Below are 10,676 nucleotides of genomic sequence, written 5' to 3'. Positions count from 1 at the left end.
GGTCCCGGGGACCTGTTTCAGCTGCTCTTTGTTGCACACGATGGTGGCCAAGTCCCGTGTTACAGGCCTCGCAGCCTTTCTGCGGCGGCCAGCAGAACCCGTGGAGAGCAGGCAGATTTGGGGTCGGGGTGCCCCTCCCCTGCCCGCTACCACCACCCACCCCCAGTGTCTGGCTCAGAAGCCAGGTGCGGGGGAGCTGGTGCCCCGGCCGGGTCCCGGCGGGACGCGCTCAGTCAGGCCCACGGCAGACGCGCGGCTGGACGCGGGGGGCGCCTCCGTGTCCCGTGCGCCGCAGGCTCCGCAGGGGCGGGGGCTCTGGACCGCACAGCACTTTGAACCCACTGCCCCACCAGGAGCCGGGGCCCTGCGCCTGCCCGCCGGCCCGGCCCCCGCCGCCAGCACCCCCGCCCCACCTGAGACAGGCCCGAGCCTGCCGCCTCCCGCTGAGGCTGAGCCCCAAACACACGCGCAGCCGCGAGCGCCCCCAGACGGGCGGGCGACGGGCAGGAGAGGAGCAGCTGCAGGACAAGCTGGGCCCGGGGAGCAGCACCCCCGGGAGGACACCGCCCCGGCGCCTCACACGCGGCACCTGGGTGCTTCTGCCAGCCGCCTCGTCTGCGCCATCCCTGAAAGGGGCGCCGTGCGGGGTGCTGAGGAGACCCAGCCCTGCCCGGCCCAGGCGGCTCCCCGCCCTCCAGACTGCCGCGGGTGAGAGGAGGGGTGCAGGCAGGGGCGGGGCGGGGCTCTGGGGGTGGGAGGCCCCTGGCACCCCAGCCCCAGCCCCGGCTTCCCCCCGCAGCCGTGCAGAGGCCACAGCGGCCACCGGCGCCTGCGAGCCCCCCCCCCCTTCCTTCCACACCCCCCGCAGCTCGGCGCCCTGCTCGCGGCCTCTGCTCTGCGCAGCGGAGCTTCTCATCTGAAGCCCGGCTCCGGCTCCGGGTGCTGGCCGGGTAATGAGCGCAGCGAGGGCTCCGCCCAGCTGCCCCCGCAGCAGGGGACCCCAACCCCCAGGGGCCACCCCCCAATCCGGGAAGGGCCCCGCTACCTGGGGGAGCCGCCCTTGCCTGCTCCTGAGCCAGCAGGGGGCAGACGGGGCTGGCCACAGCACCAGGCAAAGTCCCCCTGGGGGGCACCGCGGCGGGGGCAGCCGCTCCCCTGCCCCGGGGTCTCCCGGCGGCACCATCACGGTCCTGGCGCAGGCCACACACGCACCTGGGCTTTATTGACAGTCACGTTCACAGCAGCCCGGAGACCCGTGCGCCACACGCCACGGCCACGAAGCAGGCTGCGTGCGAGGCGGTGGGGCGGACGGGGCTGGGCGGGGCGGCCGGCCCGGGGGCGGGGGCGGCTCCAGGCGCTGGGCCCTTCCAGGCGGCCTCAGCGCGGGGCAGCGGGACGCCCCCCCAGGCCGCCGTTCCAGAGGGGGCCGGCTGCCCATCTCCGCTGGCCCACGCGAGTCTGCAGCGCGGAGGGGGCCTGGGCGACCCCTGGGAGCCCCGACCTCAGCCCTGCACGGAGCCGTCTGGCCTGAAGGCCCCGGGCCCCCGGCCCTGTTCCGCTGGGCCGCTGCCTGCCTTCCCCGCTGAGAGGACGGCTTCAGAACTGCCAGCCACCCGCGCCAGCCAGCGTCAGCAGGAAGGCGTGAACCCCAAGGTTCCCGAGAGGGGAGCGGAGGACGCCACCAAGGTTGGGGCCAACAGCGAGAGCCCCCCAGGCTCCTCTGCTTCCCACGCGGCCCCTGAGCATCGCCCCCGCCCCCACCCGGCTTTCAGGCCCACCCAGCGCTCTGCCCCGTCCTGCCCCGCACCTGCAGTCCCCGCTCGCTGGGGACCGGCCCCGGCCAGCCATGTCCTCCAGCCCGGCAGGAGGAGCCTCGTGGCTCCGCGAGGGTGAAGAGCACCTCGTCCGGGCAACGGGGGCGGGGGACGCGGTCACGCCCGCGTGTGGACAGCTGCCCATCTCCAGCAGGGCTCACTGGCTGCGGGAGGGGCCTGCTGCCGGGTCGTCCGCGCCCCGAGTCTGGCGCCACAGGGAGGCGCGCCCAGGCGCAGACGAGGGTGTCCTGGCAGCTGGGGATGGAGGCGGGGCCGGGGGGCTCTTCCCGGGTGTGCTTCCCTGAAAGCCTGGCGCTCCTGGCGCTGTCCCCGTGCTCAGGAGCCTCGCTCTGCTGGGAGGACCGACGTCTGCACGCCCAGGCCCTGGCCAGGCATGTCCGGAGGAGGCCGGAGACAGCGCGGGCTGGGCGGGCTCCCATGCACGCGGCCTCCTCAGCACGGAGCCCCTGACACTCAGTCTGGCTGCAGCCCCTTTAGGGGTGCACGGCGGCAGGCTGGGGACAGGGCAGCTGCCGGGGTGGGGGTGACCGTGCACCCACCGGGGCTGCTCTGTCCCAGGCCCGCACCCTCGGGGGCCCTCACAGGAGCTGGGGCGGCCTTTCTGTCGCCACACCTGGCTCCGCTGGACGCAGCCCCGCCCCCGCAGCCCCTAGTCCATGGTCACGACGGGCTCCACGGCTGACAAGTCCGTCTTCCCGGACTGGGCGTGGGCGGCGGGCAGGAGCTGGTCGGCCAGCGGGGCCCCGCGGCTGCGGCTCTTCTCGGGCCAGGCCACCCTGAAGGAGGGGCCGGGGGCGGGCGGCGGCTCCCTGCGGGGGCTGGGCGGCCTCTGGCACACGCTCAGCAGCGCCTTGAGCTCCCCCGGAAGCTCTCGTTGAGCCAGCAGTAGATGAAGGGGTTGTAGCAGGTGCTGCTCATGGCGAGCCAGTGGAAGGCGAAGTAGAGGGCGTTGTTGGTGCGGATGGCCCGGCTGGACAGCAGCAGGACGTAGCAGTTGAGGGGGAACCAGCAGAGGGCGAAGAGCACCACCACCAGCACCAGCATCTTGACGGTGGTCTTCCTCTTGCGCCGCAGGGCCAGGTACTGTGCCGTGGTCACGTCGCCGATGGTGTTGCACAGCCACAGCTTCTTGGCCACCCGGGCGTAGGCCACGGAGATGACCAGCAGGGGCAGGAGGTAGAGCAGGACGAAGGTGGCCAGGTCCAGGTACTTCCAGAAGAGGTCGGCGGGCTCGGGGAAGTCGGGCAGGCACAGGGAGCGGACGACGTCCTCGCTGGCAGGGACGGGAAGGGGGTGAGTGCGCGCGCCAGCCCGGCCTCCCTGGGCTCCCGCTGCGTGTTCTCCAGCTGCCGCCCGCGTTTCGGGCCCGGCCCCGCTGGGAGCTCTATGAGGACACGGAATACAGCCGGGCCCTGCGCCCCCAGCCCGCGGCTTCCCCAACCCCATGCAGAGCCCCGATCAGCAGCAGCTCGAGAACGTGCGGGCCCTGGCGAGCTGGTCTGAGCGCGAACTTGTCCCCGGGGGATCTGGGAGGCTCCCCTGGGCGAGCGACTGTGCCCATCCCAGGTGGCCGCGGGGTGGCGCAGGGGTGGCCTGAGGCTGAGTGGCCCACGGACACACCTTCGGTTGCTCAGAGCCGTGTGTATTCTCCAGGGCGCCCCCAGTGCCCCTCAAGCTCTCTGGGGACCCCACACGGTGTGCTGCCTGGGTGACATGTGCTGTGGCCACGAGCGGGGGCGGCTCTCTGCGTCTGTTGGCAGGAAGGACGGGTCCCCCGTGCGCGCAGGCAGGCAGGGGCCTGACCCATCCCACAGCCTGGCGCTGCTAAGGGACCCTGAGTGGTCAGGGCACCCAGGGTGTGTGAGACAGGGCATCTGCGCAGGACACGCCGCCGCGCCTCCGGGCACCCGGGTCCTCTACCAGCCAAGAACGTAAGGCTCCTGGCCCCGCCCTGCCGTGAGGGTCAGTGGCACCCGCGGCCTGGCTGCCTTGGACGCCGGCAGCTCTCCTCACCCTACAGAGCCACGGGGGAGTTGCCTTGAAGGCGACTGTGGCACACGGAGGGCTCCATGCTCAAAACCCAGTGCTGCCCTGAGAGACTCTCCCGCTGAGACCCAGCAGCGCTCTGCGTGGGGAGGCCGGGTCTGGGGAGACCCTCGCCAGCAGCACTGCAGACACGTCCAGGTGGTCCAGTCTCGGCTGCACGAGCACGTGCCGTGGGGACAAGTCGCTGCCGCGACCTTGCAGACCAACTGGACAGAGGACAAGGAGGGCGCCGAGGCTCTCACAGACGGGAACGCGGGCGCACTGCGGGCGCCTGAGGCCGAGTGGCCGGGCAGGGTGGGGCAGGGACCACCCGGGGCCCCGAGACCAGGCTCCCGGCTCAGCTCACCTGTACTTGAAGGTAAACAGCTTCTGGCAGATGGCGTGAGGCAGCGAGAAGAACGTGGCCATGGCCCAGATGACCGCCACGCAGACGAGGCCCTTCGTGATGGAGATGCGGGGCCGCAGCGGGTGCATGATGACCTGGAAGACAGGCCCCGGGCCCGGCCAGAGCGCGGGGTAGGCAGGCGCAGGAGGGTAAGGCAGGCGGGTCCTCCCCGTGCACACTGGCCCCGGGGTGCGCCAGCAGCTGAGGGCCCAGCTACGGCCCACCCCCGCCCACGCCGGCGTCTGTCCATCCCAGGGGGCCCTTCCCGCCTAGGAAGCCGCCGCGACGGTGCACTGCACCGGCCCTCACACCTGCGATGCAGCCGCGGGGAGGCTCTGGGCTGCAGGCCCCGCGGCACGGCTGCAGCATGTCAATCAGGCCGCCTCGCCTGCACGGAGGGCGGGCACCTCACAGCCTCCTCCTGTGTGAACTAGGGTCATTATTTCTGGGACAGGCCTTCGGGACAGCAGAGTGCAGCGTGGGGGGCAGAGGTCCTGAGAGCCCAGGACCCTCCCGGGACACAAGGGCTCCCTGGCTGCTCCCGGACTGTGTCTCTGCAGGTGGGAGGCAGAGACTGGGCTCTGGAAGCGGGTGCTCCGCTCTGGACAAGCCACTGCAGGGAAAGTGACGAAATCAGGCTTCTGAGCTCTGGCCTCCGCGGCCATCACCTGCGGCCTTGGTGGCGCTGGTGCGGGTGCCCGATGGCGGACACCTGGAGGTGGGTGGACGTGCGTGAGTGTGCACACCTGAGCCTGAGGCTGAGGCCCTAAGGCGGTGGTGCTCAGAGATGGACAGTGGCGACCAGAGGGTGAGGGGCTAAAGAAGAGGCAAGGCCACGAGCGAGCCCAGAGAAAGCGCTCCGGTTGCCTCCCGAGCCTCCCTGCTGCCCGCCTTGTGCCTGGCCTCCCCACTACAGCCGTCTGCGCCCCTCCTGTGCCTCCTTTGTTCAGATGCTGAGAGAGGGGAAGCCTGGGTCAGAGGTGCCGCATGTCACTCAGAACCCTGCTGCTGGGGACAGGCCCTCGCCTGGCACACGTCACAGCCCCCATCGCCGCGGGCAAACTCCTGCCGTTCCCCAGACCCGCTCTGCCCAGGGTCGGTCAGCTCTGTTAGCTGGTAAATGGGGGTCAGCCCTGTCTGGGAGAAGCAGCCCAGGGCCCCTCGTGTTGAAGTGGGGGGAAGTTAAGGAAGGCAGGAAACACCTGCAGGCCGACTGCACTCTGCACCAAGGCACCGCAACCTCAGTGTCCCAGTGGAGGCCTTTCAGGGTAAAGAAGCCCCCATGTGTGCGAGTCCAGGGCACCCCAGATGCGTGAGTCTCCCCTGAACATCCCCATTATGGTATCATCCAGACCTGCTCTGGCTGGAGACCTGACAGTGCCTGCCCACCTTCCTCCTGCTGCTCCCTCGCCTTGGTCCTCAGTGCCCCCCTGGGAGCTGCTCAGAATAAATTCTTCTCTCTTCCGTGAATGACCATGGACTTGTGGGAGCCCCGGGGTCTTCCCAGAGTAGGAGGCCTGGTGACCAGCGGCGTGACCCAGCGACCATGGTGGAGGTAGGCCCCTGCGCGCTGCCCCTAGCTTCACAGCTGCCTGAGTGCCTGGGCAGCACGGGCTGGCCCCAGGGGTGCTGGCCTTTCCAGAAGGGAACCCTCCAGCACATCCACCCTGAGCCCACACATACACCTCCTCCAAGTGTGCCGTGAGCCCTGCTCCAATTGGGCCCCCACCAGGGCCAGGGAACCAGTGCCCCAAACAAGATGCTGGGCTCCAGCCCCAGTAGCTGCCACACTCTGCACCTCTGACTTTCCAGGCGTCCCCCGCAAACACACACGGCAAATTCCCAGACAAATGCCGGGGGTGAGTCTTCAGGGGCTCAAACGGGGAACGGTTTCGGCACCCTGGACAGAGGCCGGCACGGGGGCTTCAGCACCCTGGACAGAGGCCGGCACGGCGGCCCCAGCACCCTGGACAGAGGCCGGCACGGCGGCCCCAGCACCCTGGACAGCGGCCGACCCGGTCCGCGCGCTCCCCTCCGCCGAGCAGACCCTCCGCTCACTGCCCGCGCGCGCGGCCTGCAGCAGGCCCTGCCGGCGCCCCGCCCAGGGAAGGCCAAGGCGGAGGGGAGGGCGGGAGGCCTCACCTGGTGGCGGTCCACAGCGATGGCCGTCAGGGTCAGCGCCGAGACGTGCAGGGAGCAGTACTGGGCGAAGCGGCTGACGTGGCACATGGCCTTCCCAAACACCCAGGTGCTGTTCACAAAGCGGACCTGCGGGCGACCCGCAGGGCTCAGGAGACCGTGAGGCTCGGCCCCATCTCTCCCCACCTGCGCCGTCTGGGGAGACCCCAGAGGCCTCCTTCAGCCTCACCCTCTCCCCGCGGCGCCGCCAACAGGGCCACATGTGCTCGTGCCCAGCGGGACGTGTTTGCCGCGACTCAGCTCACGGCCCTGATCTGCCGTGGCGGCGCCTGGAGGTGCCGGCAGCGTGGGGGGGCTGTGGAGGCAACTTCCCGTGGCTGGTATTTTCAAGCTGTGCGGCCTTGGGCAGCTGCATAAACTCTCTGAACCTGTTTTCCCATTTGTGAAAGAAACAACGGCTTAAAAACCCCGGCTTTGCAGGTTTATTGTAAAGATTACATTTTTAAAAGTATCTAGAGGGTGAAATACGTCTGGCAGGTTGCTGGAGATATTACTGGAAATGGAGTAGCTATTTTCATGCAAATAAAAGTCATTTGTGGCCAGTGGGATTTCAGTCTAACGGGGGAGAGACACTGAAAAGTCACAACATGGCGTGTGGGTGGCGCTGGCACCTGTGGGTGCTGGGGAGGCCCAGAGAGGCGAGGGCAGGGCCAGGGTGGGAGGCAGAGAAGCCAGGCCTGGGGGCAGTGTGGCCGAGCGCAGCCCCAGCCGAGGCCCCATCACGGGGCTCTGCCCACTGCCTGCTGCTGTCCCGGCCCCTCCCCCGTGGCTGGCCCCTTGGAAGCGCCCACAACTTCGGCTGCTCTGGACTGTCATGAAGCAGGGGCTGGGCTCTTGGCACCGTGAGGCGTCCTCTAGGGCGGGGGTTGCCATGCTCCCTGCAGCCAGGGGCTGGGGCCCTCCTCACCACCCGCCCATGTCTGCTCCTGAGCATCAGACACCACGTCTTCCGGCTCCGCGCCGAGTGGCCGGGCCAAGGTTAGGACGGAGGCGGGGCGCGGCGGGGCGCCGGAGAGGCCTCCAGGGCTGCAAGGCGGCAGAGCAGTGTTTGGGGCCCTGTGCCCGAGCCCGGAGCTTCCTGCACATCCCAGAACCGTCTGGACGTGCGCTGGGGGAGAGAGGCGCCGTGGTATGGAGCCATGAGGCCCAGCGTGGGTCAAGCGCGCCCCACTCCCCGCTGCCCCGGGGGCTGGGCGGGCGGACCTCTGGGCGTGAGGGATTCCCATCCTGGCCGCGGCCACCGGCGAGGGCCCGCTCAAGGGACGGCCTCTCGGGGACCCGGATGCTGCAAGAAGTGAGTGACGCTCCCGGGAGGGAGGACAACGGGGCGTTTTGAAGGTGAGGGGACAGGTGCGCACCAGGGAGCTGGGGGGCTCCACCCCTCCTCCTGAGTGTGTGTGTGCGAGTGTGTGCGAGTGTGTGCGCAAGGAGGCCCGAGACAGACACTGCACTGGGACTCAAACAACGAGGTTAGTCCATAAATTGAAGAAATGCAACCCAGAGGGAGCCACAGGAGCAGCTGTCACCACGAGCTGAGTCAGCCCTCGGGGCCCAGGCCCCGGCGCACCCACCGTCCCATCCAGAGGGACAGGAACCAGCACCGCGGCCCCTCCTGAGACGGAGGTCCCACCGCCCCGGCCTGCCCAGCCCGCGTCACACATCTGGCCCCGGGCCCCGGCGCAGGGGGCAGGACCAGGACGGGGTGGAGAGGCGCCGAAGGGCCCATCCGGCAGGAACGCTTGGCGTGCCAGCCACGGCGCGGGGGCGGGGGGGGGGGGCTGCACTTGAGCCAAGGCCCGGCCGCCTCCACTGGCGTCTCAAGGGCTCCCACTTCCTGCTCCATGTGCAAGAGCCCCGTCCAGAGCCGCCTCCCTGCACCCGGGCAGCACCCAGAGCCGGGCAGGGGGGAGCGGGAGAGGCAGGATCACAGAAAAACAAACCTCCGGGGCCGGGGGCTGGGGGGTGTCGGGGTGGGGGAGACCCAGACACAGGCAGACACAGGCTGTCGGGCTGTCGGGCTGTCGGGAGGCCTGGGGCCGAAACCCAGAGGGCAGAGCGGAGACGGGAGGGCTCCGGGCTGGGCGGGAGCGGGAAGGGCCCGAGGCGGGGGCAGAGGGGGGAGGAGGAGGAGGCGGGGCGGGAGGGGGCAGGGCAGGGGCTCACCAGGGTGAAGGGCGTGTTGAGCAGGGTGATGAGGATGTCGGCCACGGCCAGGTTGACGATGAAGAGGCTGGTGGCCGAGTGCAGGCGCCGGCTCTTGCCGATGACATGACAGACCAGCGCGTTGCCGAAGACGGAGCAGACGATGATGAGGGCGTAGGCCACGGTCAGCAGCGCCTTCACCGCGGGGTTCTGGGACTCGGCCCCGTAGCGCCGCCGGCCCACGAAGTTCTGCCAGTCGGAGAAGGTGTAGTTGCTCCAGAAGAAGTGCGAGCCGTTGGGCAGGGAGGGCGCCCCCCGCGCCGCCTCGGGGTGCTCGGCCGCCTGCGCCAGGGGCCCGAGCAAGAGCAGCGCCAGGGGCAGGAGCATCTTGCAGCGCCCTGCGGGGCCACGCGGCGAGCAGCGCGGGGAGCGGGGAGCGGGCGCAGAGAGGGGGGCGGGTGGCAGCCGGGCAAGGGCCGAGGGCGGGAGGGGCTCGGGAGGGAGGCGCCGCCGTCAGGAGGACCCGCGCTCGCCCGCGGCTCCGGCCGGTCTCCGCACTTTTATGCCCCCGCTCCCGGCTGCCCGCCCGCGCCTCCGCCTATCGGGCCGCGGCGTCTCCGGCGGCGCCCGTGACGCGCGGCTCCGCAGCCAGCCCAGCCCAGCCCGGGCCGCCCAGAAGCCCTCGGCTCCGCGCGCGGGTCGGCGCGGGGCTGCTCGGTCAGGGCTTGGCCCCTGGTCTTGCAGGGGCGCGGGCAGGGCCAGACCCCGCGGGCCGGCGGGGGAGGAAGTGGGTGCTGGCGGGCGCTCGGCTGCTGGGGCCACGGGCAGACGGGCTGCGGTGCCGGGGCAGTTCCATTTGCAAAGACCTAAGGCAGGGACTCGGCTCCCCCGGGAAGCTTCAAAGCAGGAAACTGCTGGCAGGAGCCGGACCCAGGAGCCCAGGAGCCCAGGAGCCCGGCCGTGGCCTGGGGCACTGAGCTCTCCCGGCAGGCGACTGCCCATCCTCCGTCGGGGCCGCCCAGCCCTCCAGGAAACCTTCAGGTCCGCTCACCCCCCAACCCCGGAGCTCTCTCCCGGGACCCCTGCCCGCCCCACACAGCCAGTCCCTGTCTCGCTGGGCAATCCTGGACTCACGAAACCTTTGTGGCCTGGTGGGAAGCTCTGCGCCCCGTGGGGGTTTCTGGAGGCTGGCGGGGGTGGGGCGAGCCTCCACACTGCTCTCTGGAGGCAGGTGCCGGTCCCCAGCAGCCGCCTCTCACCTTGGGGACAGGGAATCCCAACGCCAGCCGCCCGCAGCCTGCGCCAGCCCCTCTGCTCAGCGCTCCCTTCCGTGGGGGAGGGCCTGGGGGCGCGTCTGCCTGGCAGGGGGAGGACATGGGGGTGCGTTTGTCCAGCGGGCAAACTCGCCGAGCGTGTGAGCCCCGTCCGCGTGCCGACTCCAGGCAGATCCTGCCTCCCGTGGAATGAGCTGTACCTGCTGGTCCCGCCGCTGGCGGCCGCTCCAAGGAGGGCTTCCTCCCCGGGCCTGAGGGGCCCTCGGCCCCCGCAGCGCAGAGCCTAGACGGGCTTCGGGGTGCCCGGAGCCCTGCAGCAGGGTCCTGCCTCTCGGCCCAAGCGCTGCGGTCGCCTCGCTGCTGTCTGCTCCTCCCTCCGCCTGTGCTTCTGCGGCACTTTGCTGCCCCTCAGGCCCCGAGAAGGGAGGCGGTCGGCAGGATGTCCAAGCCGTCGGGCTCACGCTGGCCTTACAGGGGGCGATGGCTTATTTTTTTAAACGGCACCAAATAAAATCCTGCTACAGACGTTTCCAGACAGCTCTCAGGGCCTGAGCGCAGCCCCACAGGGCGGAAGGCAGCGGCGCTCTGGAAAACGCTCTCGTGAGCGGGCTTGGGAATCCGCACCGCGGACTCCTGGCGCGGGGCGCGGAAACAATGGTTCTGTCTGTCCCCGCAGTCATCTCGCGCTCGCCTCTGCGGCGCGGGGCTCGTGATGAGGACAGATCCCAGCAACCACGGCTGCAGTCGGCGCCGCAGTGCAGCGGGCGGGCGCGGGGTCCGTGGCAGACGCCGCCC

General features: G+C 70.5%; 1 protein-coding gene across 1 annotated transcript; it reads right to left on the bottom strand.

Annotated features, from left to right (window-relative positions):
- Nucleotides 1-2,484: 2,484 nt before the first annotated feature.
- GPR83 (G protein-coupled receptor 83) lies at nucleotides 2,485-8,994 on the bottom strand. The gene is given in 5 exon segments (XM_037504637.1): nucleotides 2,485-2,696; nucleotides 2,699-3,108; nucleotides 4,228-4,361; nucleotides 6,409-6,534; nucleotides 8,629-8,994. Coding segments are annotated over 5 exon segments (1,248 nt in total).
- Between the last annotated feature and the right edge of the window lie 1,682 nt (nucleotides 8,995-10,676).

Source organism: Talpa occidentalis, unplaced genomic scaffold (assembly GCF_014898055.3).
Source record: "Talpa occidentalis isolate TD23 unplaced genomic scaffold, MPIMG_talOcc4v2.1 talOcc4.12, whole genome shotgun sequence".
Taxonomy (NCBI): domain Eukaryota; kingdom Metazoa; phylum Chordata; class Mammalia; order Eulipotyphla; family Talpidae; genus Talpa; species Talpa occidentalis.
This window is presented reverse-complemented; position numbering and strand designations above follow the sequence as displayed.